General features: G+C 42.7%; 1 protein-coding gene across 3 annotated transcripts; it reads right to left on the bottom strand.

Moving 5' to 3' along the window:
- Positions 1-363: 363 nt before the first annotated feature.
- UTP6 (UTP6 small subunit processome component) lies at positions 364-18,117 on the bottom strand. Of its 3 annotated transcripts, none has more exons than XM_073310405.2 (19): positions 17,872-18,117; positions 15,851-15,935; positions 15,270-15,311; positions 15,086-15,178; positions 14,365-14,412; positions 14,042-14,105; positions 13,091-13,209; positions 11,518-11,595; positions 10,682-10,763; positions 9,762-9,843; positions 8,953-9,134; positions 6,416-6,495; positions 4,817-4,894; positions 4,475-4,642; positions 3,555-3,635; positions 1,849-1,958; positions 1,695-1,761; positions 1,309-1,381; positions 364-658 (listed from the first exon to the last, which is right to left on the bottom strand). In XM_073310405.2, exons 1-19 carry the CDS (start codon positions 17,961-17,963, stop codon positions 501-503), a joined length of 1,782 nt encoding a protein of 593 aa, XP_073166506.2. In that variant the 5' UTR covers positions 17,964-18,117; the 3' UTR covers positions 364-500. The 3 variants fall into 3 exon arrangements, with proteins under 3 accessions (XP_073166506.2, XP_073166505.2, XP_073166507.2); XM_073310404.2 differs by having other exon boundaries at positions 4,463-4,642; positions 17,872-18,116; XM_073310406.2 differs by lacking the exons at positions 4,475-4,642; positions 4,817-4,894.
- Between the last annotated feature and the right edge of the window lie 4,951 nt (positions 18,118-23,068).

Here is a 23,068-nt window from a genome sequence, read left to right as displayed (position 1 = left end):
TTACGTTCCATTTTGCATTGCTCTATATGGGCATGGTACCCAAGCTGCAGTTTCTACTGAAATTGAATTTCTTTGCATCTATTTTAGTTTTAATATAAACTTTTAAATGTGTGAAATCTGATGTATAGTGGCTATTTACCGCACCAGATAGCGTTGACTGTTGGGAGCGTTTGCTCTCAGAAGTTCTTAGTGACAAATACACTGATAGATGCCTTCACTTGCTTTGTGATGAGTTTTTCCTCTTTAACTGTGGATTTGTACCCTCTCACAGGAACTCAGCACTGAGACATGCAACACTAGTAGCAGCTGCGTGTTAGGACCACAGATGAATTCCAACATTCTTGAAAAGAACGTACGTAGTAGGATGGTTCAGGAACGTATTTATTTTCAGAATCTTGGACAACAAATTGAAAAATCTGGACAACCAACCAACTCCGGAAATTCTGCGCTTTGATATTGTCTGTCAGAAACATTTGCAAGTTCAATGCAATCTGCATTTTTCACAAGTGTCCAGTTTGCAGCAAAGTGTATTTGGAAACAAATTTTTCCACTAGCTCTCCCTCTAGCATCTTCATAGCTCTCCAGTGAATGCTCCCGCAGTTTACTGGTTTGCCTTGGGGATGGCTTAGCTCCTCTTTGATGTAATCTAGCCAGAGATCTTTTAAAGAAAAAAAAGAAAAAGAAAATCTAGTTACGTTCTGATCTGGCTGTGTTAACACACACATGACCAGGCCTAACATAGAGGCTTTCCACATTAAAATGTTACATATGTGAATATAGTGAAGTCCAACTGTTTGATTCTTTGTACAGAGGAAGCTTTGCCTAGGGGTTATAGTCCAGACATGGAGTCCAGAGAGCTGGGTTTTCTTCCCAGCTGTGACAGAGACATGCTTAACCTATTTGCAGACCGTCTGTAAAATGGAGATACTATCCTCAAAGGGATGTTGTGTAAATGAACACGTTTACACACACTTGATTTGTACTTTTTACAAAAACTAGTGAGTTACAGATGGGTGCTTCGCCCTAGGCCAGCCAATGTCAACAAACCCACAAGCCCTGACTCACACAAGTAATCCCGCTGACTTCAGTGGGACTACCCACATGAGTATTTGTTGGAATCAGGCCCCTAGACTAAAAGTTCTATGGGGCAAATTCATTGTGCCCTGTTAAAGGCACAGCATCAGCAAACTGCACTATGCAGTTTAGCAGACATATGGGAAGGAAGATCACCCCTTCTCCTAGCTTGATGGAAACAAAGACACTGAACAAAAAAGCCTCCATACCAGAATCTGCTACTCTGAAACATACCAGAATCTGTAGAACCAAACTCTCTCAGGGCACGTTCATAGTATTCTCTCAGATTAAGCATCTTGCAGGATTCCTAAGAAAGGAAAAGTTTAAAGACCACTGATGGTATACAGAAACAAACCAAGCTGCTGCATTATTAGATACTTGAACAAAAAAGTTATGCTAATTAAATTGTTACACACACACACACAGCTCAGAAGTTTGAAGATTAGTTACTATATGTGACTTGGTTTTATATTACATGTTGTGGATTCACTTTAGAAGACAAATATGGAGATGACTGCAAACTAATTACATTATACTCAGACAACTACCCCTTCCTATTCAACTCCAAAGCTGTAACACATCCTAAAAAATACAATACTAAGTCAATATGTAACACTTACTTGCTCCTTCTCTATTTCGATCATTTTCCTGAAGAACTTGAGTGAAAATGGGCGACTTTCATGCAGGCTAAAATGAAAGCATTAAGAACTTTAGACTACAGATCTTCTCCAAACATATGTTAGAAAGACCAGATTTCAGATTTTTATTTTTCACCTGGTAAAGACTTTCTTTGCTTTCTTATAACCGCCATCTCTGTAGGCCCAATCAAGGTACTTCTCTTTCATGGTTACTGAGACAGCTGGGGCTGTGACAAATAAGGATCTCTGCAAGTTAAACACACAGGATCTTTGCTACAGTTACAAAGTAACTACAGAGAACTATACCAAATAATTCCTTCCGATTCCTTGTCTCCATTTTCATATACACTGGCATCAAATATCTGTCTCCTGAGAAAGAGGCTGAATTTCAAGTATTGGAAAAAAAAGAGTATCCTAAACTGTAGCTGAAAAATGGCAGATGCAGAAAACCCAATATTTTTCAATTACAAACCTCTAAAATTAAATCAGAGCTAAAATTTCTTCCTTTCCAATATTCAAGTCAGTTTAAAGAGTTAATACTTTGCATTTCCATAGCACTTCTCATCTGGAGGCTCTCAAAATGCTTTACAAGCAAATTAATTCTCAAATGTCCCATAAGAAGCAAATATTTTACATTTACAAGTAGAGAAATTGAGGCAGAGAGGTGAAGTATTTTGTCCAAGGCTACTCAGGGGGGTCTCTGTTGGGATTAGAACCAAAATGTTTTTCCTCTAATTTTCTGGTACAGTATTCATACGCCTAAAGCAGGTTAGGTGTTGTGGCAAAGTACCTTGTTCTCCGCAGCAGACTCAGTCCTTTTTAGCCTTGGAGACACCGGCTTGGGCAAGGCAAATCCTTACAGGTAGCACAGGGTCCGATGATTCCTTTCCCTGATCAGTCCCTTGTGCTTGCTTTCCTTCCCTTCTGGAAAGGGAGTGCAGCCTCCCTTCTTTGAAGGGTTCGGTGTCTTGCTGCCCTTAGCCTACTGGCAGCTTCCCTGCTTCTCTCACCCCACCCCACTTCCACCCTGGGGAGGGTTTAAAAAAAGGTCTCCAGCAGTTGGAGCCAGCTGAACTTAATTAGCTCCCTAGCAACACCTTTTCCATCTGAACCTTATTTCCCCATGGTTCTCCTCAGTGGACAGGGAGAGGCCTTTTAATCCCCTGGGACTAATTACTACCCCTCCCTTTTTTGTAGCTGTTTGTCCTGAGTTTACCACAGTGTGCAAGAGAATATTTTACAGACTGACAGTTGAAAATAGGACAAAATTGTAGGCCACACAGATGTTATAGGGGTAAATTTTTTAAAAATGACTTAGGAACCTAAGCCCCATTTTCAGAAGTGACTTATGCGTCAGAGTCTAACTGATTTAGACTACGCAGCCTGCGACAGCAGGCCTCCCAGCCCAGGCTGGCAGACTGGCTTGTGTTACTGTGCTAAAACCAGATGTGTAGATGATGTAGCTCAGGCTGGAGCTGGGGCTCTGGAGCCCACCCCTCTCCCTAAGCTTCAGAGCCACAATTTCAAAGCGCTGTCGACACAGCTATTTTTAGAGCACTAGCCCCACTGCCTTAAGCCTGTCGAGCCAAGCTGGAAAGCTCACCGTCATGGGCTGCATAAACATACCCTTAGAGCCGATGGCACTTAGTCCTCTTTAAACGTTTTCCCCAAATGCTTCAGCAGCACTGCACTCAGACTGGTGATCAAAGCCTGAGACAAGGGTTGCCTGTAGAAAACGCTTGTTAAGCATGCCCCACGTACTGTCCCAGTATCTCATGGCCATTATTGACTATCTAGTCCATTTCTCACAGTAAGAGGATTATTTTTCCATCAGCCAAATACCTGGTAGAGGGCTTCTGTGTCTTCCTTGCTGCTTGCTCCTTCACCCCATTCCACCCATAGAGTCCATAACGGCAAACAGCCCTATAAAAGAAAAGGAAGCAGTGAAAACTCAGGGCCAAGCCTTAGCTTGATCTGCATAAAAATGCAACAGTCACCAGAGAGTTTAAAAACAATTTTACACACACATTTCCAGCCAACATCCACCCATGTTCTAACATAGATGCTGTATATCTGGATGCAAAATCACCCATCAAAAGGGGCTGTCATGAACAAAGGACTAGTTCCCATGTACAAACAGCAACTACAGATTACATATGCCTCCATAATCTTCCTCCTCTCCAGGTGGAAAATGTTGCCTGGCTCAACAGCTGGTAGACATCATGCTTGGAGTGGGTACTTTTGTATCTCCAGACAGAGAAGTCCAAAAGCAGCAGAAGGGGGAAATAGATACCCTTCCTCTCTCCTCCACCTCGTGGAGTTCAGCTACAGGCACCTGGGATGGGGAGAATTCCTAGCCCGCTGATAAAAACTCTAAACTCCATCCCCTTCCCACCCCCAGCACTTTGGGGGCAGCTGCCCGGCCATGAAAAGCAGGTATGCAAGAACACATGGGTACCTCTCCAAGGCAGACACAGGGAATGCCAGTTGGCCACTAAAAGAACATGGAACCTAGCACTAGGATTCATAGTTCAAATCCTTGAATTTCAAGTTTAAAATTTTTTAAAAGTCATGATTTTGTTTGTATTTCACTGACAGACCTGAACATGGTATGTATTTTGAATGGTGAGCCCATATATATTTATTTTAAAGACTGGTTTGCGGCTTTACAATTTTAAGTAAATATAAAGCCACAGGTCAGAGAGTTCTTGCAATAGAATATTGCACAACAGATTAAAATGGTCACAGACCTTAGATTTCACCTGTCTCACAGCCTCCTCAAAACACTGGGCCACATCGCTGCTGTTCAATTTGATTAGCACGTGCAGTCTCGTGTGCCACATTTCCACCGACTGGCTAAAATGTTTGGTTGCAGCTGCAGCTACCTCTGTGGCCCTCTCAGAAAGACCAACTTCCAGTAACAGGTGAAGCTGAAACAGCAGTTGAAGTTAATCAACAAGACAGGTCCACATAGTTTATCAAGAAATTAGGCCCTGATCTGGCATTCCTGCACACCCAAAGCTCCTATTTACTTGAATGGCAATTTTGGGAGTGTAAGTAATTCAGAATCAGGGCTTCAGTCTAGTACCTGCATATATCCTTACCCACGGTTTGTATAAAGTCTCTGGCAGCAAGGTGGACTCATGGGCTCTGCTGAACACACTCAGAGTCCTTTCCAACCTCTGAAAGAGAAAGAATAGGCTTTGCTGCTGTACATGCTGGAGTCTACCGAAATCAAGCTTACGTTTTCAAGCCCGGGGCTTTCTAAGGAGCCCAAATCCCACTGAAATTCAATGGAAGATGGATGCCTACCCCTTTAGCCTCCTTTGTAAATTCCAGCTTACAAGTGGCATTAGTTCCTCAGCCTTAAGGTTCCATCCTTCTTTTAGAGACAGATGCATACAGGTACCTTGCACACTGATTGTACAAGAAACATAGCAAAGCTCTCTTGCAGTTTTAAGGGCAGAGTCAAACCATAAATAGCTAATTTAAAGAATCAAATGCAAGGGAAATAGTTAAGGCAACAGCTTTCTTAATTCAGCCAGTCTGATTTAAGCACAGCTGTGGTGAAGATTCAGCAGTCCAGGCACTAAAGTCTGTTCATCCAGATAATGAAAGAACTATATTTACCTATCAAAATAATGCTTACTTTAAGTAAGTACGATTTTGCAGTGCTGGTACAGCATATTAAGAAGTTTGTCCTCCTACAGCGCCTTTCATTCCGAGGAGCTCACAGCACTTGACCAACTTTAACCTTCCTTTGCCCTCTGGGAAGCCAGGATGTATTATAACCCAGCAGACCGGTTAACTGAGCCACAGAAAGATCAAGCAATAGGCCAAGGTCACAGAACAATCCTGGAAATACAGGAGAGCCAAGGATTCCAGGTGCCCAGTTCTGGCCACTATGTTTCTGGGAATATTAAAGATCACCATCCCTTTTGTGAATGCTGCAGTGAGACTGGACAAGAACCAGATACGGCAACATGGTCTAGAGGCTGAGACAATGAGAGTCAGGAGACCGGGGTTCTATTTCCAATTCTTCCATTGACCCTCTGTGTGATCTAGGGCAAGTCTTTCTCTGCCTCAGTTTCTTCATCTGTAGAATGGGGATGATACTTAAACGACTTTAGAAGGGAAGATTAAGATCCCTGGATTAAAACTGTTATAAATATAATGAAATTAAAAAAATTCTTTGCTGTTGGGTTATGTTCGACTCAACATTATTTTTGTATAGCTTTTGTTTATAAAAGTATCATTAAAGAAACATATACAATGTGAGTTAGCAACATTTTCTTAAAAGTTCAGGTTTTATGATTAAGGAATTTTTCCTCCCCACTACAGGAACTCAAAGAAAACCCCAAACTTCTGGTCATTTACTTGAATCAAAAATGTTTAATCAGTTTCAGGCTTTCCCACCCCATACAGAACAAGACTGATTCACATCTGGGTACATGCATGCCAATTTTCAGCTAGATGACCACATGGGAAGACTGATTTATACAGCCCTGAAGGAGGATGCCTAATAGGGAGAACAACCGATCCTTAATGACAGCTATCAGTCCAAATAACTAGCCAATTGTTCTCATATGAGCTGCATTATTTGTTTCAAATTGATGGAAATCTACCATAGTTTACAAGGATATCACGAAGACAGATTATGGAAGTCAGTGACAGCAGGAGATTTTGGTACTATGAATGCTTACCTTCCGTCTCAATTCCTCACTATTGGTTTTCCTGTTAAGTCTCTCCAGGCAAAAAGTGACATAGCATTTCCACATGGCCTCTGCAAAGTCAAAGGGACAGTTAACCACTGAACAAAACCATAGCAGAGAGCACAGACACCTGTCTTGTTGAATGAGATGTCCAGCACTACTACAATTATAAACACTATCAATGATGCATCCATAATTGTGCCAAATGAATATTTAAAATAACTTGTCTGCAATATAAACTACAGACGTTAATGCTTAGCAAATACCCTTCAATCCAATTGTAATTTTACTCTGAAGAGCATTCAGGACTCAAGTCAGTAAAGCATTTAATCACATGGTTAAGTCCATCCCCATTCACAACAGCACTTTAGCACATCCTTAACTTTGAGTGCATCCTCCAGTTCTATTGTAATCCATGGAAGCGAAGCACGTACTTAAGTGTTTTGCTGAACTGGGGCCAAAATGAGGATGAAATGTGGTTCCTGGCATGAAGGCCAAGGGCAGGACAAATGCACGGGTTGGAGATTATCCTCCAGGACCTAAAGGCACAGTAGCAATAGGCCATGGCTCCTAGTACCCAGGGAATTATAGACCAGTCAGCCTAAATTCGATACCTGGAAAGATACTAGAACAAATTATTAAACAATCAGTCTGTAAGCACCTACAGGAAAATAAGCTTATAAGGAATAGCCAGTGTAGATTTGTCAAGAACAAAAATCATGCCAAACCAACCCAGTTTCCTTCTTTGACAGAGTCACTAACTTAGTGAGTGGAGGGGGAAGCAGGAGACATGATATATCTTGATTTTAGTAAGGTTTTTGACAATCCCACGTGACATTCTCATAAGCAAATTAGGGAAATGTGGTCTAGATGAAATTACTAGAAGGTGGGTGCACAACTGATTGAAAGACTGTACTCAAAGAGTAGTTATCAATGGTTCACTGTCAAACTGGGACCGCATATCTACTGGGGTCAGTGCTGGCTCTGATACTAGTCAACATTTTCATTAATGACTTGGATAATGGAAAGAAGAGTAGGCTTATAACATCCGTGGATGACACCAAACTGGGATGGGTTGCTAGCACTTTGGAGGATGGGATTAGAATTCAAAATGACCTTGACAAATTGGGGAATTGGTCTGAAATCAACAAGATGAAATTCACTAAAGACAAGTGCACGTACTACACTTAGGAAGTAAAAATCAAATACACAACTACAAAGTGGGGAATAACTGGCTAGGTGGCAGTAATGCTGAAAAGGATCTGAGGGTTACAGTGGATCACAAATTAAATGAGCCAACAACATGATGTAGTTCTGCAGTATATTAACATGAGTGCATATGTAAGACGTGGGAGGTAACTGTCCCAATCTCATCAACACTGGTGAGGCCTCAGCTGGAGTTCTGTGTCCAGTTCTAGGCATCACACTTCAGGAAAGTTGTGGACAAAGAGAGTCCATAGGAGAACTACAAAAATGATAAAAGGTTTAGAAACCTGATCTATGAGGAACAGTTAAAAAAACTAGGCACGTTTAGTCTTGAGAAAAGATGACTGAAGAGGGACTCTAAGTCTTCAAATATGTTAAGGGCTGTTATAAAGAGGACTGTGATCAATTGTTCTCCATGTCCACTGAAGGCAGGACAAGAAGTAATGGGCTTAATCTGCAGCAAAGAAGATTTAGGTTAGATATTAGGAAAACCTTTCTAACTATAAGGGTAGTTAAGCTCTGGAACAGCCTTCCAAGGGAGGTTGTGGAATACCCATCACTGCTGGATTGTAAGACACACACTTAACAAGGATGGTCTAGGTATACTTGGTCCTGCCTCAGCACAGAGGGCTGAACTAGAGGTCCTCTTGAGGTCCCTTCCATTCTTACAATTCTATGATTCTACTACAGCCCATGTCTTCCCACGGGCCGCCACGCAGAGATACCACTATACAGAGACAAGTGGCTGGTAAATCTATAGTCATTCCCTAAATGAGCTATATAAAAAGAAACTGTTTAAACATGTCTGGGCTACTGTTGTGTTTACAAATGCAATCATGTTCAGTGTAGGCAGGAGCCAAGTACAAAGATCCATTCCACTGACATTCTGTGTATGCTGCTTAGTTACAATATATTTGAATTCTATGGGTTTCATCAGACAGATGCTTAAAACTGATTATTCTCTACCAATGGTTTCCAAACAGGGGTCTGCAGAGATCAGGCTGGTTGTAAGCTTCGGACTCTCCCCATTCACTAAATCACATTCCAAAAAAAGCTAAAAAATAAATGCTTTTCCAGTATGCTATGCCAGGTAAGCAATTGGTGCCTTTGCTACAAGGATGTTGCAGGTTTGTGAGTGTGCAGGGACATGGCCTGTAGAATTGGATATGGAAGAGGTGGCTTCCCCAAGATACTCCCTTTCTATTAAGATATGGGCCCTGCCTATAAAATAGCTTAGGAAGCCTTGCTGCACATTTTTTGCAAGCGCTAGTATACAAAAATATTGAGAAAACCAATTTTAAAATAGAAGCAGAATTTCTAACCTGTGGGGAGCGCTGTCACCGCTTCCTCAAAGACTGCACAGCACCGCTCCTCCTTCTGGGCCACCTCAGATGCTTTCATCTGTTTAGATGAACATTCTGAGGATGGCAAGGACCCCTTCTCCAGCTCCTGACGGGCCATGTAGTCCCATGTAAGAGGATCATCAGCATGCTCGGCCTGCAAGCTAACCCACACAGTCTACGATGTCATGTGTGAACTGCCATCTTGCTTCAAGCTCATTCTAGAAGAGTGGAATTATGGAGTCGCCAATTGCAATTTACTCAAAGGGGATAATTCTAAGGAATTAAACTTCATTGATAAAATGTTTCACCCTTCCATAAGAGGCAGTTAACCAAAATTTTGGCCTGTTTCTTTGCAACAGTGCTTGAACTTGACTGTCAGCTTTAGAAGCAGCTCTTTTGGAAAAAGAAATGCATTGGAAAACTTAATATACGCAATTCCAAGCAACTAAGTGAACTAGGAAGTTATACATTTCCTGAAAATTGTTATCCCGAGTGTAAAAAGTCATTCTCTGAGGACAAGAGCTTTTTATCCACATTTTGTCAGCATGCTATCAAGTGAAGCCAATTTTGCATTATATATACATACAACATCCTCCTCCAGAAAGTTGGTTTGCCTGGGGCACCAAAGTTTGTTTGTTTGACACTAAAAATTGGTCTTTTTCTTAAAAAGAAGTCTCGTTAGATTTAACATCCAACTTCCCCAGTACAGTGTGTCTGACACCAAACTGTCAACTGGCCAGAAATTAGGACCTCACTGGCAATTTTTATTTTTTTTTAAATCAACTTACTTTTCAAGAATTTCTTTTTGCAAGTCTTGTGTAAAATCAAAGAGCTTTGCAATTGAAAGCAAGGACAGGTAGAACTCAGCACCTAAGATCAAGAGAGCAAAGAAACTCAATGACAAGTAAGATACTACATTCCTCTGGTACACTGCATTTCTGTCATCTTTGCTGGTTTTCAAAGGTTTTACAGATGTTTCCAAGAAAGTAAATATAATACTGTAAAATCTATCCAGCTACTGAAAAGTAATCATTCTAATGCATATATTAGGACAGACCAGATGTTATTTATCTGTTTATTTTTCACTATCTGTTTCATGTTAGTCATTAGGGCAAGCAAGGCCATGACCCTGCAACCTATACCGTCACCGGGAGTCTTTTGGAAGAGAACGGCACTTCTTGCTTGAGCGAGGACTGCAGATTGAGTCACATCCTTTTTGATCCTGAAAATATTTCTATGTTTGGTTTTAATTGAGGTCACAGTTGAAAAAGCAGATTTACAATTCAGCATACGGAGAAGAGAGAAGGGGTTAATGAGACGTGCTTTATAATTTGTATTAACATCACTACTGTATCCAGAAGATATTTTTTGATTTTTACAAATGACTATGGGCCTGATCTTGTGTTTATGCAGATCTAGTGATTGTGAACTCAAACATAAGGGGCGTGGAAAGGCAATGGCTGCTATTTCAGGCAAAAGGCAGGTGAGCCAGAGAAGGTGCCAGCCTGAAAAAATGGCTATGAATTACCAAATAGTGCTACCCATTTAGTACCTCCATACTGCTCAGGTTTTGTGCAAGAAAGGGTGAATTGAGGACACATCACTGTGCATACAATGAAGCCAAGACTAGCCACACTAGATACCAGAGACTCACTCCAACATGGTCATTTTTCCATTAAACAAGAGGGGAGGGGAAGCATTCAATTACCTTTGATTTTCTGAACGGCATTTCTGTAGATTATTCGAGCCATTTCCCCATTAAGAACCTCCTCAGAATAACTGAACTCGCCCTAAAATGAGAGAGAACTAACTTTAGAGAATTTTGTTTCTTTTTGAATTTCCATTCTCTGCAAAGAAGATTTACAACTGGTGATGGACATTTTCCTCCACCACAACACATCTCTGTCTAGTTTATACAGACAGATTAGAATTAAATCAATCCCTACTACAAAAGAGAGGAAACCAGTTTAACTAGTCTTCATCAGAAACCGGTAGTTACTTTTAAACAGGTGGGTATATAAAACAAACAAAAATAAAAGGTCTTTACCAACAACTGTTGTGTTCCCTTAAGGAAAGTCAAATAAATATATAAACCATGTGATCTGACCATAAACCTGTAGCCAAAGGTCTGATATCCACAGGAATGTAAGTTATAATTGAACAAACAGACTGGTTCCTCCAAATGGCTATAGAGCTCAAACAGTACATTTAAAAGGTGCACTTCTAGCAGTGCAGTCAATTACAGCAGAACCTCGATTACCTGATCTAACTGGGACTTGGGCCAGATCAGATAATCAAAAATTGAGATAACCTGGAGAACGGGAAAGTGTAAAGCTGCAGCGCCATCTAGCAGCAACAGGAGTGATCACCCGCTTCTGGATCTGGGTGCGCTGGTTGTTCAGTTAATGGAGAGAGCCAAATAATGGAGGGTCAGAGAAACGGGGTTCTACTGTACTACATACTTCTAAAACCCTCTATCTTAAAGAGCATTTGCCTGTCCACAAAACAATCCATTTTAAATAACAGAACTTGCAAGTGTCCTACCAAGTCCATCTTGGCTTGTTCAAACTCTTTCTTTTCTTTTCTTTGCTTTTCAGCATGCATCAGTTCCATTCTGAAATACTGCAGGCAATAGGGAGGATAAAATGGGAGGAGAAGAGGGGGGTAAATATTTATGATGCACGTAAACAAACGTGTGGACATTTACTAAAGGAAGCCTTGTGAAGATTTGCATGTAAGAACTTCCCACCAATGTCTAGGAGTCCTATTGTGAATGACTTAAGTTTTGAAAAATAGCAACGAAGCAGCTATTTTAAAAACACAGGATTAATGCACCACAATATGAAGTTTGCTGACCTATTTTAAGCAACTATAATATAGCTTTATTTGTGATAACACTGAATTAGCAAGTGATCAGTAAAATGCTTTGCAACAACAATTACATCTTAGTAATATTTCAGTTCATCGCAGCATCTGCTATTCCATCTTTGCTGAGATGTGAGGGGGACACTGCCCATTATATATGCAGATTATGAAGTGTGCACTTTTGCAAGCGATCACTGTATAGCCCTAGATCCAATTAACAGGCGTACATACATTGAAATCAGATGACAGACCACCAGCCTTTTTCCATTTTAGAAACAGCATCTGCTAGAATAGCAATCTCGTGACCCACAATCAGCACTGACTTTGCCGAAGGCTCCAGGAACACACCCTTTAAGCCCCTCTTTGGGATGTGTTTTGTACCAGTGTTTATGGTTGCTCGTGCCCGTGAAAGTTCACTTACTGCATAAATAACTATCTAGAATAACTAGATACAATGCAGTGCCAGCTATTATAATACAAACTAAGGAGAAGTTGGCATACTCTGCACTCAGGCAAGACTCCCATTGACTTGAATGGGAGTTTCGCCAGAGGAGGGAATGCAAGCCTCCTGTGATTAAGCAACCTTGCAGTAATGTAATTACAAAGCTGCTCTTACTCTCTCTCTTCTCTGGAATTCACATTTACCAAGTAGAGACCTTCATTGACTTCTAAACTGGCTCCCTACAAAAGCCATTCCTCAAAACTCATTTTCTCAACCAGTATGCTTTGCCCATAGCTAATGATGTGAAAACCAGAACTAAGGGCCTGATTCTGTTCTCATTTAGACTGTTGTAAGTTAGCGGCAACTCAATTGAAGTCAACGGAGTTACAGCAATGTAAAACTCCTGGAGAACTAGGCTTTAAGCGAGTGCATGTGAGAGGACAGGGCAAAATAGGCTAAAGCAAATCTGATCGCAATGTGGGCTATTTATACTAAATTGGTTAAGATAAAACAACTCCCCCAGCAGACAGTTTGGATGCCAAGCTCTAACCCAGAGCAATTTTTTCCTGTAGAACTCCCAGTGTCTAGAAACAGGCATTTAAGTGTAAGTCAGAATTTCTCCTAACTATAGATGTGAGGATTTTACTCTGATTTGTTTAAAGCCAGTCTTGCAAAACTGTCATGAAATATTACCAATTTAAGTCCAAAACCAATAATCTGCTCCCGCTTCCCAGGACAATGGGAAACTAATCTTTGCAAGACGGATCCAGGAAAACATAACTATACACAGAAGCAGAATCATAAACTCACTTCTTGATACAGTTTTGGAGACTCTGGATGAAAGCGCAATGCACGAAGGAACAAGTGCCTGGCACTTTCGGACGAGAGGCGTTCCTCCATTTCCCACTTGGCAGCCATAATCCACAATGCTACAATGGAACACACAAATGGATCTGTATCAGTCTCTGCTACAAGACTAATGGGAGAAGAGAGGCAATTCTGGAAGGTACCACCGAGAAAATACAATACATGACTTTAAACCCAAGGGGGGCGCAAGGGGGAGCTTAGTCCGTTCAAAGTGTTCCACTTCAGGGATATTTGTGTAGTTCCCTGCTCTCCTTTGGGGAAGGGCCTTCGAGGCCTGAGGACACCTACAGACACCATTTTTCCTGATCTGCTAGCACGATCCTTCCTTCAGAGCCCTCTCATTGCAGTGACATTCCCTTTAGAGGAGCAGCAAGGTGCAAAATGCAAGAGAGGGACTTTTAAGGAGTTGGACTGGGATCTCAAAGAGCAGTGGGTTGGATTGACACTAGTTTGTCACGGTAGCATATTATATTGTTCTTCTAAATGAACCAAACTGGCTGATTGAGGGGGGATTTGATAGCTGCTTTCAACTACTTGAAAGGGGGTTCCAAAGAGGATGGATCTAGGCTGTTCTCAGTGGTAGCAGATGACAGAACGAGGAGTAATGGTCTCAAGTTGCAGTGGGGGAGATTTAGGTTGGATATTAAGAAAAGCTTTTTCTCTAGGAGGATGGTGAAACACTGGAATGCGTTACCTAGGGAGGTGGTGGAATCTCCTTCCTTAGAAGTTTTTACAGTCAGGCTTGACAAAGCCCTGGCTGGGATGATTTAGTTGGGGATTGGTCCTGCTTTGAGCAGGGGGTTGGACTAGATGACCTCCTTAGGTCCCTTCCAACCCTGATATTCTATGATTCTATGATTTGAATGCAAGATACTAAAAAGCACATTACTGTACCTGGCTTGTTCGGATGAATGGCTAGCATGGCAGAAAACACCTTGCTAAGCTGAATTTTTTTATTCTGTAAAGACAAGAGAACTCCTTGAGTTTTACCTGTTGTGAACATTTTAGCATTGACCTGAACAAAGATGCATTACGGAGTATTGACAGCGACAGTACAGTTGTGATGAAAAAGGCATTTCCATTCCAACCCCACTATTTTTAGTAACTTCCCTCCCCAGCAAAAGACTGCCTTTTGGGAATGGCATTCCTCATATTTGTTCAGCATTAAAGATGTTACTTCTATAAAATTACAGAAAAGTAACATTTTGAATACTCACCCATTTCTTGCAAAAAGCCACATGTGACAACCACAGCTGAACGTCATCCTAGTGGAAAGGCAAGGAGATAGGAAGAAACAACACTGCAACAATACATCTTTAGAACTGCTTGCATTTTGAGAAAAGTATAGAGCACACATTTATTATGACTGAAGTAGAGCAGTCACTCTGCTGCTTGTGGTACTCCCTTCCTTCACACCTTCCACCCACGCATGCAAACCCCCGCATCCCTTCAAGGCTGCCTCAAGGATGCCATCCCTCAATCCCCAAATACAGTCTCCTCTTTCCCCATCATCTTCCTGCACCATACAGAACTCATCAGCACAGTTCCTTCATCAGGAAGAAGTATTACTGCCAGATGACTCAAGGAAATACCCTTCACCTGAAACTACTCCAAGTTTCCAGCCCTTGCCAGACAAATCCACATGGCAATATAAAGAACTACAGCCGCTAGAGAGAAGAAAGACCTAGTAGATCATACAGTCTATCTGTTCACAGGGCAGAACATTGTCCCTCCAAGAGGCTGTGTATCAGATACTGGAGCATTATCCCCAAACTACCACCATCTGTTTGAACAAACATCCATTTAACTTTTATTTTATATTCTCCTGCATTATCACAGATACTTGTTAGCAGTTATGCTTGTATTTATTCTCTTACATCACATTGCATCAAGAGGTTGTTTAATACTGCCAGGGCCTACATAAGGAAATATACTTACTTTCCATTTTTCTGTGGCACGCTTGAAGAGGCCATGTATTCTCTGCACAATAGAATACTCAATCTCATCCTTCTTAAATGAATATCCAATGCGCTGAGGGGTGGGAAAAAATAATCGTTAATTTTCCTGCCCTGTCAAGGTTTGATTTATGCTACTTTGTATCGTAAGGAGTTCATCAACTTACCGATCTTCTTTTCTTGATCAGTTCCAACAGATTAATTTCATACTAGGGGAAGTAGAGAAAGCAATTACAAAGTAATTGAAAGAAAAAAGTTTTCAAGTCAAACCCTTTATAGCTGTTAAATAGCTAATCAGGTGGACAATAAGAATTATAGCCATGACAGAGTAGTTATCAAGTTAGAGCCAAACATTTGTCAGTTATGCAGCTATGGAAGTTGCCAGCACCCCAGTTGGACTATTTATATCAGGTGTGACATTTCAGACACTCTCAAGTTCAATTAATAAGTTAAATGCTACCACAAAATAGGTCACACTTTATTATTAATAATAAATTGCATTTCTCTAGCACCTTTAGGAGGGTGTCTTAGCTAAGTCTCAACATTTCTGAATAGAGAAGAAAGCTGACGCACAACAAAAGTAGGTGTCTTGTCCAGGGTCACATAGCAAGTCTGTGCCAGAGTCAAGAACAGAAACCAGAACACCCGATTCCCAGTCCGGTGCTTTAACCACTAGCACATGCTTCCTCATGTAATGTTAACGTTATTAAAGGACCTGACGAACACAATAACCCTTAATAAAATGTACCTGAATGTAATTGATAAAGTCTTCCTTATGGAGAGCTCTCCTCTGTATTTTGTATTCTAGAGCTGAGGCCTTCTTAATGACTGCCCTGCAGAAATGTAAGAATTCCATTTTTAGGCATTCTTTACTTATTTTTAATCCCAGAAAAACTGACATTGCTGCAGTGTACAGCACCACAGCTATTTTCTACAGGGCAGGTTTTAAGTTCAGTTTTGTTCTTGTCATTCCTTTTCCACGTGGCAAGAGTCAAATGATGACCAAACAATGAAGTGTCAAATTGTTACATGTGTTTGTGACGGAGGTAGGGTCCCCATTCTGTTCATTCTTGAATTCGTTCTCCGCCCATTGTGACATCCTACAGTTACAGGCACTGAGCCTCTTTGGACCTTGGGTTCTTGGATGGTCTCCCATACTACTCACCGTTTCTACTAAGTTGCTCATACAGCCTCAAGTAAAACACAACGCAGATTTCCAGTCCACACACAGCTTCTTCTGACCCAGAGAAAATTAAAATTAAGCCAAAAACCTCCCTTTTCGAACGTTAATCACCATTCTGGAAAATGACTGCCTACATCCCTTAGATTTTTTAGTTTAGTTGCTAAACTGGTGTTTACTACTCCTGCCTGACAAAAACCTGTGCTCTGCTCACCACCTCCAACAACATGCGCGTGGAGCTCTATTTCAGCCTCCATTTGCCTCTCCCATAACTGGACCCAGGTGGGTCCTCTCCCACCCTCCAATAACCTGGACTGGATTCTACCCAAGCCTCTGCCTGCTCCTCCTCACAGACCCTGATAGTACTGGCTCAGGCTCAGCCCCTTCTCCAATAATATGAGCTGTAGTCCAGCTTCTGCCTCCCACAACCAATGTCCTACACCCGTCTCCCTAATAAACTGGGCTCTGAGCTCCAGTGCAGCCCCAGTCCCCCCTCGCCTCATAACGCAGGTCCTGATTCTGGCTCAGCCCTTCATCCCAATAATCTCCATTCATCCCTCCCTCTAATAGCCTGGTCTCTGACCCCAATAACCTTGGTTCTAGTTCAGTCTCTACATCTCCCCAACAATATGGCTGTTGTCTTCAGACCCCCCAGTAGCCTCAGCTCCCACCCCATAATGCAGCTTCAAGCTCAACCTTCCTTTCCCCACAATACCTGGGCTCTGTCCCTCTAGAAGTAATCCCTTGGGCTCCAGTCCAGTCTCCGCCCTGACTCCCAGAGGCCCCATCCACTGGGCTCTAGTCTAGCCTGGGAGAAGTTCTCTAGCCTCTACGGGCAGGGGCTCAACTTGACGATTGAGCTAATCCCTTCTGGCCTTGGATTCTATGAATCTCCCTGTTCATCCCTTGCCCTCATGGGACGTGGAGAAAATAGGATTGCTTGTTATTTCTCTCAACATACTCGGAGCATTTGCAGGTTCAGACGACGACTGTAATCAAATCTCATGCTTCCCGTCTTCAGACCATGCCTGGAGGAGTCAGGAAGGATTCCCCCCCTCCCAGTGCACAATTGGTCATATGTGATTGCAAGTGGGGGTGGAGAACAGTCAACCTTCCTCTGAAGCTTCAGGGGATGGCCACAGAGGAGATGGGACAATGGACCAATGCTGCGAGGTACTACAGAGAAACCTCTAGCTTATCTACCTGGCTGCTGTGTCTTGCTCACGTGCTCAGGGTCCAACTGATGCCCAGGTTTGAGGCTAGGAAGGACGCTCCCCCCCAGGTCAGATTGGCAGGGACCCTGGGGGGAGCGGGGACTTCCTCTGCAGCATGGGGCCTGGTGGGAACCTGGGCACCTCTTACCGGAACAACTCCCTTTCCCTGCCATTGCAGGGGGCCTTGGCTAGTTTTGTATCTCGGGGGCTAGCCCGATTAGACTGACTGGGTTCAATACAGGGGTCCTGCAGGGTATTTCCTGGCCTGAGACACACACGCTACTCACGGATCTCTCTCTCTCTCGGCCTTACACTCTATGAAACCAGCCCTCCGGACCGCCCCGGGCCCCGATCCCCTGGCCCGGCCCCTCTCACTTTATCTCTTTGCGCGTGAAGAGCCCGACCCGCTCCAGCTGCTCCAGCTCCGGGAGCCGGCCCTCGAGGCGCTGCTCGATCCTCTCCGCCATGGCGGGCGCTGCAGCGCGGGGCGAGCGGCGCTGCCGGGAGCGGGGCCGGAGCAACCAGGGCCCACGTGCGACTCGGCAGCCCCGGCGCGGCTTCCGGCCTGGGCCTCAGCCCGGGGAGCCGCCACCTTCCCCGCCTTGCGCCGGGCACGCGGCTCTGCCGCCCCCCTGCGGCTCCTGGCGCCCCTGCGGCCGGCGCCGGCTCCCGAGCCACCGGCCGCTGCGGCAGCCCCCAGGAGCCGGGCTCCGCCCCAGCCCCCGCCCAGGTCCCGCCGCGCAGGGCGGGTTTGGCTGGATGGGCTTCCAGGGGACCTTTCTCAAGCTCGTTTCCTACAGGCCCTGATCCTGCGAGTGGAATCCCAGGGACCCGGGGCTGCCCCTGGCTGTGTGTTGCCAGCTCGTGTCGGGAGTTGTTTCTAGGGGGTGGGTTTTGTAAAGCTGCCCGCTCAGGGGCCCTGTGGCTGTAGGAGACGCTCAGCTTTCGCTTAAACAAAAAATACCTGTCTAGCCCTTTCAAGGGGAAATCTGGAAAATGTGACACACACACCCCCCCCCCCGCTAAGGCTAAATAAACCCCGCGAAGAGAAAATATAAAGAACCCCTAATTTTAAAAATCATGAGATTTTTTAAAGTAATCTTACGATTTTTGAAGGTCTGACTCATGCTTTTTGAACACTAGCGGATGGTAACACTGAGCTCCTTGCAGAATCAGGGCGGGTCACAATCAAGGCGTGACAAAGACCTAGAATGAGAGAGAGAAATAAACTATTCATGCAGGGAACTTAAAATACTGTGTGATTTCTTCCAACGGGTCTATAACCTCAGTTCCATGGTCAATTGTTTCTGATATAAAGAATTGGCAACCATAGGGGACATGAAATTTGTGTAGACGGTAGGGAACCGTGGTTCTAAAATGAGTGATGCCCTGGAAATCAGGAACCTTTGAGAAGATTAGGTTTGATTTTAAAAAATCATGAATGGGATTTTAAATATTTAGTACTCATATAGAGCTAGATTGTCACAGCTTTTACTCAGCTGTTTGTGGGGAGTAAAACACAGCCTTTAGTCATATCATAATGTCACTACATAAATCCATGGTACACCCATTCCTTCAATGCTCTATGCAGTTCTGGTTCCAGCATCTCAAAAAAAGATATATTAGAACTGGAAAAGGTACATAGAAGGACAACAAAAATGATCAGGATATGGAACAGATTCCGTATGAGGAGAGATTAAAAAGACTGGGACTGTTCAGTTTGGAAAAGAGATAACTGAGGGGGGATTTGACAGAGGTCTATAAAATCATGAATGGTCTGGAGAAAGTGAATAAGGAAGTGTTATTTACCTCTTCACATAACACAAGAACCAGGGGTCACCCAATGAAATTAACAGACAGCAGGTTTAAAACGAACAAAAGGATGTACTTCTTCCCACAATGCACAGTCAACCTGTGGAACTTGTTGCCAGGGGATGTTATGAAGGCCAAAATTATAACTGGCTTAAAAAAAGAATTAGATATGTTCATGGAGAATATGTCCATCAATGGCTATTAGCCGAGATGGTCAGGGAAGTGACCCTTTGCTTTGGGTGTCCCTAAGCCTCTGACTGCTGGACAGGGACAGTGTGGGAGTGTCACTCGATAATTGCCCTGTTTGGTTCATTCCCTATGAAGCATCTGGTACCAGCCACTGTCAGAAGACAGGATGCTGAGCTAGATGGACCATTGATCTGACCCCATATGGGCATTCTTAGGTTCTTAATCCTATGCTGAGCCCTGCTCAGATCATAACTCCAGCTATGGAAAGGAGATACTCTATCTGTAAACAAGTGGGCAGGCAAGATGCAGAGAGGTGAAACAAATCAGAGGATCCCTGGCTGTATTTCCCTTCTACCGCCATACTTGCCAGCCAACATAGCTGGCTGGGTAAACAAGGAGGCAAAAAAATGTTCCACAAAATGGGATAAACTTCTGCAGAGGAATTGTAACTCTCTGAGTCACAGTTCAGTCCCTGGTCTGTTCTTGTAGCGGTGTAGCTATCTGCTGCCCCTTACTTAGAGCAGATATTGGACAGTTACAGTTTAACCCATAGAATTTTTCATCCAAGGGTGAACGTGATTTGCAAAGCAGGGAGGATTTAGAGAGGGAGCATTCTTACCTGCCTTTTACAGAGCCAGAATCTGAGGTACACAGAGATGAGCTGATTTCCCCAAGGCACCCCAATGAGTCAGTGACAGTGGTGGAAATAGGGCCCATGTTTCTCTGACTAACCTCTGTTCTTAGTGAGACAAAACACAGCTAGATCCTTCAGCATAAAGAGTGAGGTGTTTTAAAAGAACAAAAATACTCCCTTAAAATTAATGCAAAATAAAGAAATCATCCACCAATGAGTGAGAATTTAAACTGCAGTCTCCCAGCTTCGGTTTTAAATGTCTACAGCCTGGGTGATCAGAATTTTTGTGTGTGCCAGATACGCCAGAGGGCTTGCTGCTTTTGCTCCTTGTGTGTGAACCAGCATCACTGATGTCAGCAGAAGGATCAAGCATACACAGTGTTAGGAGACAGATTCTGAGCTTCACATTACACCTTATGCCACCTTAGTGCCTCCCAAATTCCAGGTGCTCGGTCTATATCCCTACCCTACTTCAAATCACCCCATCCTTGGCACACCCCTGATACCTGCATCCATGCTCTGCCAACCATATCTGGCCAAGGAACCGTCTGCCCTTTTTATTCCACTGGAGTGGCCTAAAGGGCTATAACTGGGGACTGATTTGGGCCCTGGGTTATTGGTGGGTATAGAAAAATAAAAGATGACAACTATTGTAAAAAGTACTGGATGTTTCTATTCTATATATGTTCTTTTACCTCGCTCCGCAACATAGTCTCTGTGACCCTTCCAGTAATGTATTAATTATTGTTATTATTTATTTGTATTATGGTAACACCTATAAGCCCCAGTAATGGACCAAGATCCCATTGTGTTAGGTGCTGTACAAACACAGAGCAAAAAGTCCCTGCTCCAAAGAGTGTATAATCTAAGTATAAGACAAAAGAGAACAGATGGATACAGACAGACCAATGAGGAGTACAAAGAAACAATATTGGTCAGCATGACAGGCAGTACTCTCACCACACCAGCAGCCCTAGCCATTGTCAAGTTTTTTGTAGGCATCTTGACAAAGGAGAGTTTTAAGGAGGGATTTGAAGGAGGATAAAATGAGTTAGTTTTGTGGATGTTTACAGGAAGCTTGAAGCTTCTCCCAAGAGTGAGAAACAGCATGGGAGAAAGCATCTGTCATGTATTTGGTTTCTTATCCTTTCCCCCGGGGGAGAAGCATGTGCAGTGGAGTGTCTTGGTTTGGTAGATTCCCCACCCCCAATATACCTGTGGTTGCTATGTGTTTATGTTTGACAAGGCTAGATCAAAGAAATGCACAGTGATGAGGTTTGTGATGGTCCTTAGTTCTTGGTCTTTAATTTTTTATGTCTGTTACAACTTTGTTTCACAGGTTTTTTATCAATATTGGTAATTTTAATGGTAAAAATATGTTCTTAGTGGGGAGAGAGACAGACAAAACTTGTCCCTCTAAGTAATGGATAAACACAGAAAATTGACACTATTTAAAAAAAACAGTGGAACAGGAACATGTTAGGGAGAAGTGTGCTCTGATCATGGGATTGAAACTACAACCACTGAATTCTAATCCTGGCTTTGCTAATGTAGTTTTGGATAATCACTTAAGGTCTGTTCACTTCAGCTGAAATTGTAGGTCCTCAGCACCTCACTAAAACAGACCCTTAAACCCTTTTCTGTATTTGGGGGGTAATAACGTCTGTCTCCAATGGTGGTATGATAACTCATCTATTCATGTTTGTAAAGTGCTTGAAAGATATTGGGCCAAATTATCCCTGGTGAATGTCCATTGATTTTAGTGGAATTGTGCTTAGAACAGCACTGAATTTGACATGGAAAATGATTTAGTATTAGTATATGAATGAGTAAGTGATTGGAATGACTACACTCAATTGTTTATCTATGATTTCTTTATGTTATTTTGTGCATACAATACCCTGGCTTTACAATATAAAAACAATCTGAATTTAGAACATATCTGCTACTGTGCACTCAGACAGCAGCATGAAAATGAGAACAGACCAACATTCAGTGTGGGAGTTCAAAGCTTACAATGCAGCCATTCTCCTCTGTTACCTGGAAACCTCATGAAAATTCTATTTTTGATTCCCTGTTCCTCCATTTCATAAAACCTTGAGCTTGCCATTTGTTGAAATAACAGTGATAAAAGTGAAGCAGAGACACAAATGAAAACAACAAAGAGTTGTCTCTTGAAACCTTTTGACTGACCATCCTAAGCCCTAAAAACATTTTGTGGGGGATCAACATTTGCTGCCAGGCTGCTAATACTAAATGAAGACCTTCACCATTCAATGATGTTAATATTAGAAAAATGCCAGTGAATAGCCTCCAAATTACTGGTCGATGCTGGCAAAGATGTTTGTTTTTGTATTTATTAGTAGTTGAAACAACATTTTGATTCCTGTGTATTTTTTGAATCTTGATAGAGCCAACAGGTTTGCTTCATACTTGGCAAAGTCTTAAATAAGGAATGGTACAGTCTAAAAGCTTTATTATGGGTTTGGAAGCGAGGCACTCCTGAATTCTGATCCTGACTCAAATACTAATATGTGCCACAAGCCTACCAATCCTTACACAAGTGAGTCGAATCAGTGCTATTCAGATGCACACACATATGCCTCCTAAAAGTAAGAAAACATGCCACCAGGGCTAACCACAGTCTCTACCATGAAGTGTGTCTCCAGAAGGATTCAGTCATCCTGAGGCCAGATCATACATCTTACCATCAGATCTTTGACAGATGTGAAAATTATTCTTGTTCTATCCACACCAGAGTAACAATATGTGGCCAGCAATGCCCCTGGGGCCATTAATGCCTTTGTTAGAACTTGTCAAAGTACCACAATATCATCTGATAGGAGCATACAGGCAAAGCACAAACAACTCTGCATGACCCATTGCTGTGGGACTCAACGAAAGGAAGAATGGTGTGCACCAAAACAACAGAATCCC

This window comes from Lepidochelys kempii, chromosome 14 (genome assembly GCF_965140285.1).
Source record: "Lepidochelys kempii isolate rLepKem1 chromosome 14, rLepKem1.hap1, whole genome shotgun sequence".
NCBI classification, from domain to species: domain Eukaryota; kingdom Metazoa; phylum Chordata; order Testudines; family Cheloniidae; genus Lepidochelys; species Lepidochelys kempii.
Note: the sequence above shows the minus strand (reverse complement) of the source record. Positions and strands in the feature narration are given on the sequence as shown.